The sequence below is a fragment of the Ixodes scapularis genome, unplaced genomic scaffold (assembly GCF_016920785.2).
Source record: "Ixodes scapularis isolate PalLabHiFi unplaced genomic scaffold, ASM1692078v2 PGA_scaffold4__175_contigs__length_147842914, whole genome shotgun sequence".
In the NCBI taxonomy this organism is placed as follows: domain Eukaryota; kingdom Metazoa; phylum Arthropoda; class Arachnida; order Ixodida; family Ixodidae; genus Ixodes; species Ixodes scapularis.
The window spans coordinates 142,755,624-142,775,231 of record NW_024609879.1 but is presented as its reverse complement, the minus strand read 5'-3'; the positions used below and the strand labels follow the sequence as shown (position 1 = coordinate 142,775,231).

At 43.2% G+C, this 19,608-nt stretch overlaps 1 protein-coding gene across 1 annotated transcript in view; it reads left to right on the top strand.

Moving 5' to 3' along the window:
* The window catches only part of LOC115325316, a 66,003-nt gene extending 47,603 nt beyond the window's left edge, over positions 1-18,400 (top strand). The window contains exon 6 of the mRNA XM_040215974.1: positions 18,371-18,400. Coding sequence (XP_040071908.1) covers positions 18,371-18,400 — 30 coding nt within the window. The remainder of the gene's footprint in view (positions 1-18,370) is intronic.
* Positions 18,401-19,608: the final 1,208 nt, after the last annotated feature.

The window sequence follows — 19,608 nt, the reverse complement described above, 5'->3', positions numbered from 1 at the left end:
ACATTTCGTTTCAGTTTTTATTTTCTCTTTCTTGTCGCTATTGTGCAAAATATTATATTTAATAATGTTTCATAGAGAAAAAAAATTTAATTGCATACTTGATGAGAACATGCACGCTTCGGGCTCGTTTTGGAGAGAATCGACATACCGCGGAGGTCAGAAAATCATTGTAGCACACCAGGCATCGATGCCTGTGTTTGTGAATGGAACATAGAAAAAAAACGTGCAAGAGAATGTTCATGACGTTCGCGAGTGGCGTTGTATAAACTGAAAAAAAAAACGCGAATTATGCTTTCCTGTAAAACACGCGAAGCACCAATCACTTAATTAGGTCAAGGTCAACCAAATGTGGTACGCGACAAACGCGCGATTTCTACAGAAACAATAAGTATTCGAAGATCAGATTCATTGCCTTACTCTAAGAAATCTGAAGTCTCAGCTCTTTAGCAAAGCACTTGGTGGGGGAGCCCATCGCTGAAATCTACAATGGGAGCTAGGCGTACGATGGGGCTGATAATATGTTTAAACCTAAGAAAACTGGGCACTGCAGCAGGAGGTTTCACCGAGCTCAGTGCCACAGCGAAGATCATTTACATTCAGTGTGCGTACGTGCTTGCGTGCGTGCGTGCGTGCGTGCGGGCGTGTTTAAAACATTATGAGCCCCATCATACACCGAGCTCCCATTGTAGATTGCAGCGATTGGCTCTGCCGAGCGCTTTGTGGGAGAGCGAAAGCTGCATATTTCACTTAGAGTGGTTGAGTGCAACTGAGATCTTGATCTCGTGTTGCCGTATGCGTATTATATGCAGTAATGGAATTTTAATATGAGTAAAAGCAAACTATATACATTTCTATACACACACTGACAGCTGAAGAAATTACTTCCACACATATAATAAACCACTTATTATATGTGTGGTCTTCGCTTTGTGATTTGTTCTTCAATCTTTTTTTTTTTTTTTTTGGCTAATGAAACAATTTTTTTAGCTGCGAAACGATAATGAGATGTATCGGGCTCACCACCTGCTCCGTCCTAAGTTGTCAGTGGCAATAGCTACAAAAGAGTGTCGCTCTGGAAAAAACGTATGCTAAGAATAAAAAAAAGCGATACCTTTATTACCTTTTTACCAATCTACACATCTTTTTACACTACTATTTTAGTTTCATTATTTGAAAGTATGACACTAGGCATTTAGAACCTTGTTTTCTTGGTGCAATCAGTGTTAGTTTCTTTATACTTTAAATAGCGCCGCTTTCCAGATATTTAAGCACTTGAAAACTTCGGAAGTATATCGCTGCATTGTTTACCAAAGTTGGATATTCGTTTTTCTTCCATCAGTCCCGGGTTATACAACACCTACGATATGTAAGGGTGTTGAAGAAACCACCCCCGAACTCGATGATTTGTGTGCTTCTCACGCAAATGGAGATACCACTGCAAAGGGACGTGTAAGTATCCTGCTCAAATCCTTAGACCGAGTAGCTACCCTAGGTACTCAAAGCGAATACAATTACATTTGTGTATAAAATGTATCACTTCCTCTTTTTCAGTTGGGCAACGATAAAAGTAAATGTAGGCTGTGCTGCATAATAAGTAATTCCACCGGCATTATTTTTTACACCGTGGGGAGTGCTCCAAGCCGTACGGATTGCGGCGGAGGCAAGGTAATGCCACTGTTTTATTATTTCACTTATTTCTACTTAAGGGCCCGATGGGACATTATATTAGATGGCCGGGGGGGGGGGGGGGGGGTTGGACACAACAAACAATAAAAACAATAGAAATAAAAGCCTCGCGCAGTGACAACTTGGCAGGGAAGTGATGATAAGTACAGGTGTAAGTTGACTGTCTGGCAAAAAAAAACCGGCATCAGGCATCACATTAGTACACCATACCATCCTGCAACTAACGGGCAAGCAGAACAGATGGTGTGCGAAACGAAAAAAGTGAAAGCCGTTTACAACTCCCTGTAACACCGAATAGGAGCGCAGCTCTTGAGGAGGAGTAGGGAAGGGTACTAGGGGGGGTCACGTGACTTCGGGGGGGGGGGGGGGGGGGGGTCACGTGACTTCGGGGGATCACGTGACCTCGGGGGATCACGTGACCTCGGGGGGGACGTGACCCCCCAAGGTCACGTGACGATGCCGATGATGTCATCAGTGACGTCACTGATGACGTCATCCGTGATGATGACGATGACGATGCGGATGCCGGTGACGTCATCAGTGACGTCACTGATGACGTCATCAGTGATGATGACGATGACGATGCAGATGCCGGTGAGGTCATCAGTGACGTCACTGATGACGTCATCAGTGATGATGACGATGTGGATGCCGGTGACGTCATCGGTGACGATGACGTCATCGGGGAGGTCACGTGACCCTGGGGGTGGTCACGTGACCTCGGGGGATTGCGTGACTGGGTGTCACGTGACCTTGGGGTGACCTTGGGGGCCACGTGACCTTGGGATGACCTTGGGGGGTCGCGTGACCTTGGGGTGACCTTGGTTACGCCGACGCCGACGCCGACGCCGCTCAAGCCGGGAACGGGCCCCTAAGAGCTGCGCTCTAAAATGAATGAGTCCGTAAAGGGGTATTCCCACGAGGGACGTTTTTCGGTGAGGGATGTGCGTGACATCAGTGATCGGCGGAACCAGTGGGATTCTCTCCCCAACTGAAGTATTTATACGAATGTCTGGGAGCCGAGAGGGATATCAGTGTTATCAGACGCATGTAGCGGTCGCATTCTCGACAACAGGGCTCGGTAAAAGCTGACGAGACTAGAAAAATGAAGGCGTACATGAAACGGCCATACGCTATGTATGGCAGTAGCGCTGATAGATGCAGAACACGACGAACTTCCTGCTAAAAGAAAGATGCTTCTTGAATCGGTTCGTGCAATTTTCGATTCCACAAAAAACATGAAATCAAAAACCAGTTGTCTGGGGAGCGGCTTGTGGACGGCATCGATGAATATCGAAAACTCCATGGAGTGTTTCGGACGACATGCGGAAAAGCTCCAGCTACAAGGGCCGGATTTTTCGGAGGCGCAATGGGGGACAGCGGGTGCATCACTGAGGCGCGCGTTCGCCAGCCCGGACCCCTCCCCCCCCCCCCCCCCCCCCACCCCCCTCCTTGTTTACACCGCTTCGCGACGATAGAGTGCGGACGCCTCAATAAAAAATATTAACCCACCTGGACCACCCGGTCGCGCCGCCCCGCCGACGGCCCATGCCCCGCTGTCTTCCATTCCACCTCCGAAAAGTAAATTCCATGACACAAGCTACACCATCCCGATGCGACTGCCGGCATCTCGCCGAGAAAAATCTATAAACTTGCCAGACACGTGAGCAAATACCGCCAGTTGAAAATAGGCCTAACCCCAAGGCGTTTGTGCAGCCCGAGCAAAAGCTTCCCTATCCCCCTGGGATGTCTACATCACTGCAACTCAGCGCAAAAGCGAAGCGTTGTTACCACGTGGAGCTCATCCCGTGTAGCAGAGGAAGGGTGGTTGTGGTGGTGTTTGTCTGACGTGAGGTTTTTCTCACTGGCTGTGTAAAAGTTTTACGGGCTCGGGCAATTCCACTTTTCATGAGACTGAATACAAACGAAAGGAGGGGGAAAAAATGGGTGATAAAAAAATAGGGTGATGAAACGCAGGTTATCAAAAGAAAGTAAAATAAAGAGTCGGCAAAAATCCGTCAAAAGTGCGAAAATGGGCACATCTAGAATGCGAGTATCGTAAAGTGTTCACAAAGTCCCACAGGAAAATGTACGAGAAAACTATCACTGGCGACGGGAGGAACTTCTCCCCTGTGTGAATACTCCTTATAACACGGACAATTTTTTTGAGGAAGCAGGACGTCGTGTGAATTTCTGTTCGTGTGGTAAAATGTATATGTGACATATTCTAGAACTTAGACTGGGGCTAGATAGTAATGAAATCACTAGAGTATGTTTAATTTTTATTTTATTACATGAATATAGTAATACTTAAAGTGAACCTGTCTATTTCAATTATACGGTTAACGTTACAAACAAACGTTAGTTTCTTGCTTTACAAAAATGAAGTAGCGACAACTTTAGAACCTCAATTTTCCAGGTCGAAGCTGGTCGGAATGTGAGTTTGCCAAGCGCGCAGTTGGGAGATGGAGAGGTGGGCTAGTTCTTATATCGTCAAAATACTGAATGTTCTGGCGAACAAGGACCAGATAGAAGAAGTGCAGTGCGCAGTGTCATAGGCAGTGTTGGTCGCCTTTCTATTGTCGGTGATAAACTAAAGATGCGGCAGAAGCTCGGCCTCCAGCGTGTGCTCCTTACCCTTCGCCGGGCTCTCCGACTACGTGCGCGACAAAATGGTATCAAAGGAAGAATTTTCGAGCTAGAGGCGGAACATCTGCTCAATTCTTAACCTGTAACCTACAATGATAATTGTTCCCTGGAGCCTTCATCGCACAGCGGCAACGAGGATCCAGCTACGGTGTCTAGAACTCGTCTTCAACTGGTGTGTTATTTAGCGTCCTATGCTGCCGATACATCAAAAGTGGTCTCGAAGTGAGAACAAACGACGTCACAGAAGCCGGAGTGATCGTGCTGTCGGATGTCGCGATCCTGGCGGTTGGTGGAAGAAATGTATGCTGGCGAAAGGCAGGAGCGACCGCAAGTGTCGCTGTAGTCAGGGCGTCCCAACTCCTGACTGCCAAGGCTTCCGTGAACTGTCAAGCTGGAGAGGGACCTTCATCAGAACAGGCGTCTGTCACATCAATCCTGCTCTGACGCCGCCGGGATCGCGGCCGGCGACGATATGACACTTCTATGACGTCAGCAGGTGGAAACTGAGGAACCACTTTTTTTGGACGTGGTAAACATACCATTTGGAGTTGCGTTCCAGGCACCATAATTGAGCTAACTAAGATTGGAAAGAAAGAAATTTAAAAATATTAATATATTTAAAAGTACAAACGGAAAACTTTTTTTTGTGTCTTTTAGATTTGTAATCTTTTTTTAGCGAAAAAAAAAAAGCTTTTTCGCGCAATATTTTTGTCGTTAGACGCAATTTAGGTGGGAGGTCACGGCCTGCTAAGCGCCATCCACCGATTAGTGGCCCCGCATATTACTGCTGTGTTGGCTTGGCTGCTAGACCGAACACGCTTGCAAGTCTAGTGTCTCCCTGTCGCGACATCCGGTACATCCACTGGTCTCAGTTGTAGCAGCCTGGATTGTGGATCGAGGCTTGACTTACTGGGGTCGAGCGGCACCACTGGCAGCCATCGCTTGACACCAGCTATTGCACGGGACCCTATGGTAGAAAAGGGAAAAGCTGCGATTTCTTACCTTAGTATGTTGTTCTCGGCGTTGAAACTTTTAATGCATTAGCATGAGTGCCCTGGTACATATGTTGACCTTAGACTGGTTTGAAGCAATGGTTTGAAGCACACGTATATAAAGTTCTCAACGTCACCATGGGGTGGCGCCACAGCCTCACTGACTGTGAATGAATAAATCAAAATACGTTTATTGGGGTAAAAAAACAGGCGGTTGCACTATACCATGGCCTGACAGGAAGAAATTTTTAAAACGTTTTACTGAGGCCCGTTTTATTCATATAGGAGACTACGGATCTCAGCATTTGGAGTCGTCCTTCCGAATCGCCTGTAGGCTTTAACAATGCTTGTAGGTCTTTCGGCATATCCTTGGGGTCTATTGTTCTAAGTGCTTCCTCCCTTTCTTTTTGCAAGTGTTTGCAGTCCCATAGATTGTGGTCAATTTTGGGTGGCGTCTTGTCTCTGCAAAAGGTATATCCTGGTGGCTCTGGCGTAAATTCTGGATCTTGTCTAATCTTTTTTTTTGTGTGTGCCTCCCATTTCTTGAGAAGGTGTGGAGTTATGGCACTGCCAGTCCTTACCTTTCTCAGAGGAACAGTTTGATATCTCCCGACTCCAGGGGGGATGGAATCTTGTTGATTGAGATGTCTGTCTTGAAGTTGCTTTTTTAGTTGCCTCGTTGTCTTTTTTACGATGGCTGTTGGATCGTATTCATGATTTCAATTGTTTGCCTCCATGGTGTGTGTGGCATCCTATTGAGATTTGTTCACATTGTCGGAAAGGATGAAACAGCGATACTCTTTCGCGACTTGGTTAGCAATATCCTTTCCCTTGATTCCCATTTGTCCTGGTATCCAAAGCAGGAGTATTGTTGTATTTATATATATATATCGTTATTGCCATCTCCAGTATTCTTCGTATCGTCGGGCTTACCGGTTGGTGTACCTTACATGATCTGAGCCCTCTTGTGATTTTCTCAAAATGAATCAATATTTTCAAAACACAACATTTGTTGAAAAATGTTTTCAACTCGACATTTGTCTATATTAAAATTCTTATCTTATGCAAGTGTATAGCGTTACATCCGACGTAACAAAAATGATATTAAAGTTACATCCGACGTAAAATAAAAGTTCATTGTGCTTAGCGTTACGTCCGGACAGACCGCTGAAACGCGTTAACCTAACCCCCCTCCCCCTCTCTTTCTCGCCTGAAACACTGAAAAGCGATAACATTTCTCCTTGGAGCTGTTTCTGTGAATGTTGTTCTAGCGACTGCGCCGAATTCTTATTGGTTCAACCAATGCCTTTTAGTAAGAGATAGAGCCCACGAACTTCGATACACTGTTTTTCCCTTGACAGAGTCCCGAGAAGGAGATCGCACGCTTGGAACCTTAATAAGTGCTGAGGTGGTCACCGGCCGAGTGATTACATTATATATCTAAACTATAGAAGGCTCTGGAGCAGTCAACGGGACCGTGATTCTGGTGGTGCGTGCTTCGTGGTGTTTGCGTTTGTGTTCGTTTCTAATGTGTATTTTTGGGATCTGTCTAGTGCGTTCAATACCACAGGGACGCTATTTCCTTACAAACTCTAAAATATATATTTAAAAAAAAATTCGAGTGTCCTTTTTTCTACGTTATTCTGCGGTTTCGTTACAAATAATCCAACAAAATTTATGTTAGAACGAATTCTAAAACCTTTCAGCGGCCCATTTTAGCCAGGAATTAAGTAAGTTGTCGAAATAAACTCTGGGAAACCTCAAAAACGTTAAAAAAAAAAGTTTCAATACAATTCAAGAAAATTTTCAACAGTAGTTCCGAAGAATTCAACTACAGATTTTTGTAAAAAAAAAGTCTTTCAGAGTTCGCGTGCATTGGTCTAACAGATTCAGAATTCATTGCCCCGGTTTAGTATTAAGCATCTTGATTCGGTGTGTGTTTTTTCCTGTTACTTCTGTGGCTCCTGGAAGCTTGGGAAATTGTAGTTCTTCAATTTTTACGTTTCGCGGTAGTCCTGCAACACATCTTGCATCGTTTAGTAAACATTACAGTTTTTGTATGCTTCTTTTTTTATTGATCTTGTAAAACATTAGCCCGTAAAAATTTCGGAGATGAGCACTGTCTGAGTCAGTGTTCGAGCCACCTTCTCTCCCGCCACTCCGAGTCTGTGTGTGCGATTGTTCTTATTAGCAATGTGCCTTGTTTCCATGTTTTTGCCATTCTTTGTATTCATTGGGTCGCGTCGTTCCTGACGTTGGTCATTATTCGCAGCATATAATGGTCTTCTGTTTTTTTCGATTGCGCTCCCATCGAATTTTGGTTCTGCATTTGCGGGCGCTTTATAGCTAGGAAACACCTTCTGCAAGCGCCGACAGACGGTAGCGGGGTGCTTATATTCGGAGGCTTGGCGATATGACGGATAGCAGCGGAGGCCTCACTGGATTGGCCGGCAACCGATCAAAGAACCCAGCAACCAAAGACCGACGGTGACGTCCCCACCCGCCATTTTCGACGGTGTGCAGTTCTAGTGTGCAGTAGGGAACGGCGAGTGTATCACCGGGGCGCGTGTTAATCCCCCCCCCCCCCCCTTCCCCCGACTCTCCCGTACACTCCGCTTCGCGATAACAGTCTGCGGATGGCTCATTACAAAATATTAACTCACCTTGGGCCACTCGTACAGCCCAAGTACGCCCTAGAGCCGCTGTCCCCCATCGCACCTCACTTGCTGTTATATCAGTCCGTCGCTCTCTGTATTCAGCGAATCCTGTGTGGCCGCCGTCCTTCATGCAAGCGCTAAATGACCGTATCTGCTTTCACTCGATAGAAGAAGGGTTTGGAAAATGTTCGCCTCGCGGAAAAGTGCTAGGAGGCTGAATTCACCACGCATTGTTATATATGACCGCTGCGCGAAATGCTCACGCATTCCTGAGAGAATCAGCCTGGTGGCAGCAGCAATTTTTATTGCGCTTTCAGGGAATGACAGTTAATGTTCTGGGCGCGAAGATCAAAAGTGTTAGAGTACCAAAAATACCAATTTTCTTTTTTAAATATATGTTTTGCGGTTGAGGGTCGAGGGTTGCGACTTTGTTGGCGTAAACTGTGACGCGGTTCAATAAGACAAGGGTTTCCGGGAGCCAACGTGGAGTCTTTCGTGATCTCCAAGTCATTAAAGCTTAGCAGAGGATAAGTCAGAAAGCCTTCATTGGGGACAATCGCACCGTTTCACGCGTGTGCAGAGTACTTCTGGTGCAAGCCTTTGGTTTGAACAGCAGTGAGGGCTTCTGCGACGAACAAAAACTCGGAGCGTGTCGTTCATTTTTAGAACATGCCATGTATTTAGCGACTGAAGCAAGCCACGACGGCACGGCCGGTGGTGCTCGTGCAGATTTAATATTTTTTTTTACTGCGATAGCAGTTAGTAATACACTTCGCCGGTTTCGCGCCGTCGACGGCGCTTCATATCCACGCGGGCCGTTCTCGACACTCCGCCAAAAGATTCAACATGACGTCACACCTCTGACGTCAAGCCGCGCACCACGTCACCTGTTACCTGGCGTCAGCTGACACCATGACGTGACATTTTCATGTCACGTCACGTTGCACAGTGACGCCACGCGCAACTTAATGACATCAGGTGGCATCGTAAGTCACGTCATGTCGTGATTTCACGTGACACCGTTACGGCAAGTAGAAAATTAAACGTGAGACTGCTGATAATGGGAACAATAAAAACAAAGCGTTTTTGCGTATTGTGGCAGGAAGGTTCTCGGTGGCTGTTAAGGGTGGCTGTTAATCTTGCGAAAAGGGTTAACTTTTGAACCTTCAGCTTATTATGAATGAAATTTACAGTATATACTGCTAGTTGCGAGGCAGAATGCTGTGCAAATTTTCATCTGTGTATATGAATTATGAAGGAAATTATAGTGTTTTTATCAGGAACACGTTGACATTGTTTAGGAAAACTATCCTTAGAAATCTAATTAAATAACCAACATATTTCTTCGCTAAAAAGGCAGCAGAATGCCTAGAAAATGCAGCTGTGAAAACAAAGTTTCCAAAAAGTAATTTATTTTGAGCTAACACCGAGCTGAAAAATCAAATAAATTTCTTGCTTTTTATCTTGTCAATAAAACCTTAATATATCTTATAAAAGACATCCACAAAGTAAAAAACAATGTCACACCTGCAATGCCCATTAAATTTCACTTAAAAAAAGAATAAGTGAGCATTTACTTTTATCCCGTTACCAAATGATAGCTTTCATAAAGTGAAATTTATGGCAAAAGGTAGGAGAAAAACGCGTTCAAAGTGCTCGAACTTCTACCTTTTCTTTAGCATCGGTGGACCCAAAAACATTTATAAAAAAATAACCATGTAAAAATAACCTGTGTAAACAAAAGAAATCTTATGTGAATACTCTCTAGATGTTCGTGGACGCAAATATGACATTCTTCAAGATCAATTTTGTTTTAAGAAATATTTTGTTCTATAGTAATACCCCCCCCCCCCCCCCCCTAAGAGGAGCTGCACGCTTGATCCTTGAGTGCGGGATTTTGGAAGTGTTATTCAGTGACCACACGGAGGTGAACGTTTCTGTCCAACAACATTGCATAAGACGGTCAGGCACCCACACCACCAACAGGGAACGGTTCATGCATACGCATGCAGTTTTGTCGTTCCCTGGATTGCAAACATGGGAAAGCAATTTTCGAAATGTTTTCCAATTACCACAAGGCAGTCCTAGTTCGTGTCCAGTAAAACTGTGCACAATTTTATTAAACAAACCAATTTTTTGTAGATATTTGCGAAGAAGCCCGTGTACTTCTTTTGTGTATATTGCTCGACCCGGTATTTGTAGTGCTGCACCGAGTGCGGCAATGTATGAACTGGCCCAGAGGCGTTCTGGCGTAGGCGACACAACGCTTTGTGGGAAACCCCGGTGACATTAAGTTATTAAGAAAACGGCTGGAATGTATTGCTACTTTTCCCACTGTCACAACGTGAATATTGATGCCATAGTTTAGCATGCCGGGAGCACCCCACGTGGTATTTTCCCTTTTTCGGCTAGCACAAAACTCTTCTAGCTCATAGGGCCACTGACTGTATATATTTTATGCCATGTCATTCACGACCATCTTTATTTAAAAAAAAGCAGATTGGCTGGTGCAAAAAAACATCATTTCATATTGGTGAATCATATAATTTTTAACCAATTCAAAAAATAACAAAATTACCAAAATCACTCTACACACCTCAAATTTAATATGAATATATATATATATATATATATATATTAGAATAGAAGCTGTCAGTGTAGGATGCTTAAATCACAATAACACTTTTTTTAATAATACTATGACATTAACTGATTTTGAAGATCAAGGCGAGCTTTTTGGTTTTATATGAAGGACGTGCAAACCACAAACGCCTGCGCTTTTGGCGCATTCGTTAGCATCTTTTGTGATTAGTGGTGTGGTTGTGATCCGGATAAAAATAAAGCAAATTATTAACCGCAAAACAGGTCAATTCTTTCAAAAGCGCACTAGCGAAGTGTTTTTTTTTTTCTAGCCCCGTAGAAAGGTATTTGCTCTCATCGAGAACAGTTGTTCTCAAGAGTGTTCTATTAACTCATTTTGTTTCTGCATGATAGTAATAAAAACTTAATATTGAAACAAAAATTTTTAATCACGAGCATCTTTTAATTGTATTTATTCATTTATTCATTTAATATTTATTTTTCATTGTTGTCTCTTTCAGACTTGCCAAAATACAACCCTCAATACTTTCCATGAAACATCATGTCAGTGAAGAGTATTGGAACACTGAACACAGCAGGCCTGATGAAGACGACCACGAGCGCGCCCCTGAGCACGCATAACGTTTCTTGTTATCGAATGTTATTGTTTGCCTGTTGTCTTGGAGACGCGCAAAAAATAAATAAAATACCTTGACAAGTATGTATCTTTAAAGTCTAAAAAAACAAGATACACCTGATCGAGTTTGTATAAAAATCAGGTAAAATTATTCTACAGACGCATGAAATAACCACGAGCAGCGAAAACAGTTTGTACGGAAGTTCAAAAAATTTGTTTGGAATCGCTTATTGAAAGTGTCTTGAATAGACAAGGTAGACCTACTTTTTGTATTGCTTTGATCCGCCTTAAAATAGTGGCTTAAATTGGTCGTGCTCTGGTCATCATGGAAAAAGGCTAAATGCAAAGATGAAAAAAAAAAGAACTACGACACGATACTTTGCTCATAATCGGCGTATAAATAACACAATGCAGAGGGTGAGCAACTTGGACATGCATACTTCTTTTCTTATCTTTCCACTACCACGGACAGATGACATCTTAGACGCACTCGAGGGTTCCACTTGGTTCTCGACTCTCGATCTGAAGAGCGGCTACTGGCAGGTTTTAGTACATTCACCTGACCGCGAAAAACAGCCTTCAGCGCAGGCTGTGCACTCTACCCATTCAGTCATGCCATTCGGGTTGTGTAATGCGCCCGCAACGTTCCAATATTTGATGGAGAAGATTCTTCAGGGACTGACCTGGTCCGCGTGCCATGTTTACTTAGACGATAACAGCATATGGTCACCTCAAGAGATACAAGAAGCCCAGTTGCGCGACCGCGCTGTCGGCCTATGTGTCCAATGGAAGCGAAGCGGTCGCCGACCGCCATGTACCGAGATATCTAATCTTTTTCCAGACGTCTTAAGCTATTGGGCCCAGTGGGACACGCTGGAATTGCGCAACGGACTTATTTATCGTCGCTGGGAATCACCTACTGGTGACCGAGTCGTGTGGCTGCTAGTGGCACAACCCGGGTTCCGCGTCCAGATTTTCAGACAGCTTCACAGCAGTCCTGAAAAAGGCCATTTTGGCGTCAGTCGCACCCTTCGGAAGATACGCGAGCGCTTCTACTGGTTGCAGTGCCATAATGACGTTAGGTTATGGTGCCGGAAATGCGACATGTGCGCCTCGCGTAAGGGCCCACACAAGAAAGCGCACGCGCCTTTGCAAGATTGCATCAGTGGAGCACCATTTGAACTTATCGCCATCGACGTTCTAGGTCCAATATTACGATCAAAAACTGGAAACAGGTATCTTCTTGTCATTGTGGATTACTTTTCGAAATGGCCAGAAGCCATTGCCATTCCTGATCAGGCCGCCCCTGTTGTGGTGCTCTGGTGACTCACTGGATATCCCGATACGGCGCACCCTTGTCGCTGCTTTCCGACCAAGGGCGGAACTTTGAGTCCCAAGTATTTCAAGAGATTTGTCAACAATTTACCTCCTCAAGACCGCCAGACCGTCCCTCTAAACCAGAGTCGTACATTAATGACCTCATGACACGACTTGAACAAACCCACGACTTCGTCAGAAGCCACTTGTCTATCGGCTTCCAGCGCATGAAGGCACGCTATGACGAGCACAGCACGCAAGAGGTTTTTGAACCGGGCGACAGAGTATGGCTGCCACTACGAAAACGAGGACTTTCACCGAAACTCCAAAGAAACTGGCAAGGGCCATTCACTGTTGTCGCGCGTCTTAACGACGTGGTGTACCGTGTGAGACACAAGACCCGTTCTTGCATGTTTGTGGTACACAGGAACCGCCTCGCTCGCTACGAGGGCAGCTCTACCTAAATAGAAGTAGTTATTTTCTTTTTGGAGGGGGAATAGTGTGACGGTTGTAAGAAGAGGAAGAAGACGTCACGTCGGGGACAAGCGGGGAACAGATTGGGGCAAGGGACACGCTTAAATAAAAGCGTTACGATATGATTGTACAAGGCGAATAGCATAAACAGTTTTATGCCTTTCTTTTTGTTCCTTTGATCGTAACCGGAAAACGTGACATGTTTTATTTAATCTTTATGTTTTTATTTCGCGGTAAGCTGCAATGATGACGCAAAACTAAGTTTCTAACATGTGTCAAAATTGAGATTTGTATATTTCACGCTTGCTTGCTTTTCATTTATTTATTTTTTTTTTTTTTTTTTGTTTTTGTTATAGACTGCCTGTTCTCACACACAAGCATGCAAGTGCTTTCGTGAGGCAGTAATCAATGTATGTGTATGATCTTGTGCTAATAAAACTCTTATTATTATTATTTCTTTAGGATCCGTTTAATGATTTATACACCCGTTTCCGTTAGACCGTTAGATTGAGGGTAGTGCGGGCTGGATGTCACATGTTTGAAATTGTAAAGCTCTGCAAAAATGACCGCATCTCCACGTGGTGAATGATGTTGATTGGGGCGAAGCTCTGGTGGTGCTGATGATACTGATTTTATTGTTCATATGTAGCGCTGATGGTGCTGATTTTCTTTTTATTGCTCGTAGGTAGTGCTGCGTTCCGGGTTGCCGTTTCGACTTCATTATTACTGATTTATGGTCGGTGAAATGCAGAGCCAGTGGTTCTTCTAGCGGATCAGTTTGGATCCGGTGGAAGCCGTGGGAACGCATCTCCACCGCTTAAGTCAACGGTCCATGTCAGGAAGAGAATGTGTGGCATGGATCGTGGTTATATACGCAGTTGAGCATTTGACCGCGGTGCCCTCTCCTGTATAGATGTTGAGCGGCTACATGCAACGTTGTAGTGTAGCGTTCAATAAAGAAAAAAAAATAAAAGTTGGAGTGTAGCCTAGTGGTTAAGACGTCTGCCTCGTAAGCAAGCTGTCCTGAGTTCGAACGCCCCATGCGGGCGTACGTTTCTTTTTCTTTTTTTTTAAGTGGGCCGATCCCGGAGGCAGTGCAATCGATGTGAGCATGGACGCCGGACGGACAAGGCTAGATCCTAAGGAGCTTCGCCCCTAAAAGTGCAAACTCGCAGCTGCCTTGCCCTAACTTTGCCCTTCACCATGCCAAAATGGTCTGCGTGAATCCGCCTCAACATCTCTCTGCGCATGCTCGTGGGTATTACTACTTTCGTTCCTTTCAAAAGTATGCCGTCTACTATCGAAAGTTCGGTGGCACTTAGTTGATCGAACGTTTCATCGACAGATCGTTTCATCGGCACGCGATGTTTCATTGACAGATCGTTTCATCGACAGCTCAAATTAGCTTTTTTTTTCTGTAATAAGCTGTATGACACTGTGGCCGCAAAGCGTCGTGTACGGGTCTGCCAGGTGGTTTAACAGTTTTGTAATGAGTCGCCGCATACTGTCGCCGCGAAGCGACGTGAACGCAGGCCGGGGGGAAGGGGGGGGGGGGGGGGGGGGGGGGCAACGCCTACCTCAATGATACGCTTGTGACGAAATGTCCATACAGCGTGCAATTCGCGTAGCGAGTGACGACGAGACGTGCGTCCATGAAAAGTTGTCCACGAGACGTAACTCCTCGAAACGAGTTTCGACGAAATGATAGGGCCCCTTAAAAGTCCGGGGGAAACCGATTTTAGAGCCCCTTTAACTTTGTTTCCCCTCGCGAGCTTCCATAGCACTAAGCTAAGATCCGGATCGTAAGCGGTTTCTGTGTACAAGTTTCGCAGCCATTTTTTTTTTTTTTTTTCAATTACGATATCTCTAAATGCAGACTTACGTATTCTTTTCTCAGTTCTGTGACGAAAAACAAGTATGCATCCGGAAGCCCAACGGAACCATCGAAATAAAAAAAAAAAGACAACTGAACGAGACTGAAAGAATTTTGTGAATCAAACTGAGTCAGTTTCGGGGAATTCATTTTACTGAATATACAAATAAGGAGCTCAAAACACTGACATTAAAATGTGTATTGTTAAAAGCATGTTTTAGATCAATTTGGGGAGATTCATTTGTATGTTGCATATGCAACAAGTTCACTTTTCTATAACACGCATTGTCTCAGATCCCTTGAGAACATGTCGATCTAATCTTACGACATCAAGTTTTTCTCAATAATATTAAAAACTATAAGTTCCCAATAATGTTTTATAAAAACTATTAGGTGCCACCTGAATTATTTATTACTCGCGCTCCGCTGAAACCATTCCGTAACTACAGCGTTATTCGTTCCAAAAACCTATTCGTCCGTTTGTACCAGCTTGAAAAAGATCATCTATTCTAGCCGAAACGTAAAGGTCTGGATAGCCACAAAAACAAGTCGAATTCTTCTCCTGTCATCTCAAGTCTGACAGCGACTTCAAGAATGACACATTTACAATGGGGTATGTTTTGGGCAATCTTATGACCTTCATGGCTGTTCCGCTGGAAATGCGTGGCTTGCTCGACTGTGTCGATTTCACATACGTTACTTACGTTTAGGGCTCAGCGTTTCTGTTTTAAACAAAAAAATAAAACGATTGAAGTCTGCCGACGTTATTTTGCCGCATTCGGTTTTAACCAGAAAAGTTTAGTTTCTTCAACCGCCTTTTGCTCGGGAGGGGGGGGGGGGGGGGGGGGGGAGAGAGAGAGTATGGGCGTGTATTTTGCAGCACTGTGCGCTGCAGAGGGTACGCGGAAATGTCCTTAATCCCTTATCCCCCTTTTAACACCCTCTCCCAAGCTCTCTGCAGTAACCAAAAAAGAAAAAAACTCCCACAAAATAAATTATGTCAAAGAGGCGCAGAGTCCAGGCCGACCTGCGGGAAACAGGCTTCCTCCTCGTGAAGGAAGATAGACGGGCCGAACTCACCCAGACATTTCAGTCCTGCTTTATTGTTGTGGCAAAAAAAAAACTGACATGACAGTGTCGTTAGAAACGCTTCAGGTAGCGTGGGGCACACCGCTGCACTGCCAACGTTCTGGTTTAAAGTACGCCTCATTGACCCAAATGTGAAGCCCGAACTGCCCTGTGCCTTCTCGATGCACGAGAGCACCTTCAAATCTTGCTGCTAGTGACACTGACGCAATTCGAGCCCAGCAGCCAGAGATGCGTGAATATCTGCAGTAAGCTGTGCTCGAAAACGTGGTACCGGTTGTTTTTTGGCCATCACAATTGTTTCATTGGCCACCGTTATGTACTGCAACAATTCGCCTCCTTAGCTTGCCTGTTTTGTGTGTCAGTGTCCCAAGGGTATTCTCTAAACTTAGGGTGATAAGGAGGATAAAGAGAACGCAGATTAACGAAGGAAACCTGGGCAAAAACATGTGTGTGTATTACAATCAGATTAAGCAATCGTGACTTGATTGGAAGTGAAATGTAGGGTTTCTCCGTGAACGTGGACGTCTTTTAGGTTCTTATTATTTCGTTCTCAAGTATTCATTATAACGACGTGCTCGAATTACCTAGTACCGATCTCTCACTTGCTTGTTCTTGCGTGTGCGTGTTTCTTGATTCCTGTTCCAGTTTGATGCTTGCTATTTGGGGTCCTTTCCTTTTACGACATTTTTTGTTAACAGCAATGATAGAACCAGAGTATATATTTGCCAAAAAAAAAATGAAAGCATGTTTAGCTGTATATATATTCACCGATAAAAACCGAAAATATGCATTCAAAATAAACACAAAAATTTGCGCCGAATTAAAAAAATAATAAAAATTAAAAAACGCTGAATCCTTCTTATGTTTCACGATTCATAGTGCGCAGTTATTCGAGTCGGTTTCTTTGTCTATTTCGTCTTGCTGTTATAGTCAAACACTTGCTCCAAAGGCGTCTCAGTGAAAAGATAAACAATAGAGCCAAATCTTTCGTATTGTTATTTTCAAATCCACATGCGCTGTGCCCAACAAAAATTTAAGATAAAAAATTTTTTGCCTCAAATAAACAACCCGTTCGGTTGTGTGCTCGCTCAAACCACTAAGCAACTTTGAACTGACAACTTGAAAACTCGCAGGCAAGTCTCTGTTTACTCTTATCACGCTCCGCTCCGCTAACCTAAGGCAAACGCTGTACGACCAAATTCTATTGTTGCCAGTTATTTATACGCGGTAGCATTACTGGATATCAAACCTGAGCAAAATTGAGATCATTCCTTTTTAATCTGTTTATGCGAGATAGCCGCGCATTCGGATTCACACATTAACGTTGCATCCTACCTTCGGAGATGTATTCATCTCCGAAGTGCATCCTACCTCCGGAGATGTATTCATCTCTTCATTTATTCATCTTGCATGAGCTGTAAAAGGAGAAATAACGTGATTCTGTACCGTCAATAATTATATTCAGTAGGCAGTTATTTCTGCAATGATATTTCGTTGCGGTAATCAAGGTCACTCGCGGATTTTTATTAATTATAGATCGCGTCTTTATAAGAGCGGGGTTCTTTTATCGCTCCAATTCATTCAATCTTTACGGGAAATTTGATCTAAATTTGGTTGTTAGATAACGCAGCATAACAAACCTCTAATATTTGTTATTTATTTATTTGCACATAGTGCAACCTAATTTGTGATCGTTGCAGAAGCGGGTATACACCGCTCACAGTAACGGTGAGCAAAAAAACCAAAAAAAAATTAAACACCCTGTGAAATAACGACTCAATACAATCACACAATACGAAAGAAAAAAATGTACAATTGCGGAAATAAAATCAATGTATACAACCATGCGCGTAGGCCCGTACACGTTATCGCACACCTTAACCGTATGTGTAGGGAAGGAATTTCAAAAATAATTAACATGAAAATGAAATGGCACAATGTTTAAATGGTGAAATCGTCTAGTACAGGAAATAGCAGAGACGGAAATATATTTACAACGTTCAATTCCACAGTTGTTATTAACAATTCTATGTAAAATCAAATCTATAAGAAGTGTGATTTAAGTGTTTAAAAATATTATTATCAATTAAACTTCATTCGTATGTTTTGCGCAGGTACTGGAACAGATATCAAGAGCCGGAACAAGAAAAGATAAAAAAAGAGTTGATTTTCATATAGTTTCTGGGTCGCCTGTGAATTATACACTATGATTGCAGGAATAATTTTTGTTCTGGTTGCCGTTGGTTCAATATTTGGCAAGTTCAAGTTCAAGTTACTCATCAGCACTGTCAGGTTACTGCTAGCTGCAAATCGAAGATTTATATGCACATGGTACCAAAGACTGGAGTGTCGAAGTCATACCATATAACCCTGCACTTAAAAAACCCATATAAATAACAACTTTTAAATTTTGCAGCTCAATAAAAGGCGGTATTTGGCTTACTAAGCGGTGAAAGGAAAGCTCGTCAGAGCTGGGTACGCATCAGCATAGAATACGCAAAATAGCTTGACTAATAACTTTCATAGTTAAAACTTCTATAACTTCTGTTTATATATTTATATATACACATTTGTATTTGTATTGAGTATTCTAGTTTTTGCGGTATTTGTATTTTAGTATTTTGTGCACCACAGTGGAAACTGAAATGTTTGTGGGCACAGAAAACAAAGAAATATATATATATAACATCTATAAAAGTCTATAGAAAACGGTATATAAAGACTTCTTAGCCGGATGCCTCAGCAGGGCGGCCCAACATTTCTTTCAATTTTAATTTTATATTTGTGGCCGCTATTGTGCAAAGTATCTCGCTCTGTATTTTTTTTTACTATAAATCAAAAATACTTTAATGGCATAGTTGATATAAGCGAGTACGCTTCAGACTCTTTTTTAAGAAAATTGACAGACCGGGGGTAAGAAAATCATTGTAGCACACCAGGTATCGACGCCGGTTATTTGTGTAAGAACAGAGAAAAAAGATGAAAGAGAATTTATATTACGTTTGTAAGTAACGCTGTCTAAATTTTAAAAAAAGTTCACAAATCTCCTTACCTGTAAAGCACGAGAAACACCAAACACTTTGATCAAGCTCAATAAAATTCGGTATGCTACAAAAGCACCATTTCTACAGGCACAATAAGGATTCAAAGATCAGATTCATTTGCTCTTGCACACAATTGACGTCTCAATCTCGTGACATCGTACGCGTATTACACACCGTCTCGGGATTCGAATATGTTTAATATCAAAGGATATATTTATATACTCCCTGACAACGCAATAAACACGGGCGTAATTTTTTTGTGTTTTTTTAGGACGAATTGTGTACCATTATTCAGGTCACGGTGGATGTGGAAACATCGAAATAAAGATGATAATTTTTATTAATATTATGTTCATAATTTTTCCTTCGTGATTTGTTCTTCGGCTTTTTAACGGCTGGTGGCAGAATCTCATTTGCTGCGGCGCGGTAGTGAGAAATACGGGGCTCATCGTATACTGCGTTATTTTTTTAAGCTGTGCTGTGTTAATCGCTACAAAATAGTTACGTTTAATAACAGTCTTATGCTGAAAAACAATTGCTATGCCTTTTTCACCCCTTTAGAAATCTACACGCATTTTTTATAATATTATTTTAGTTTCGTTTATTACAA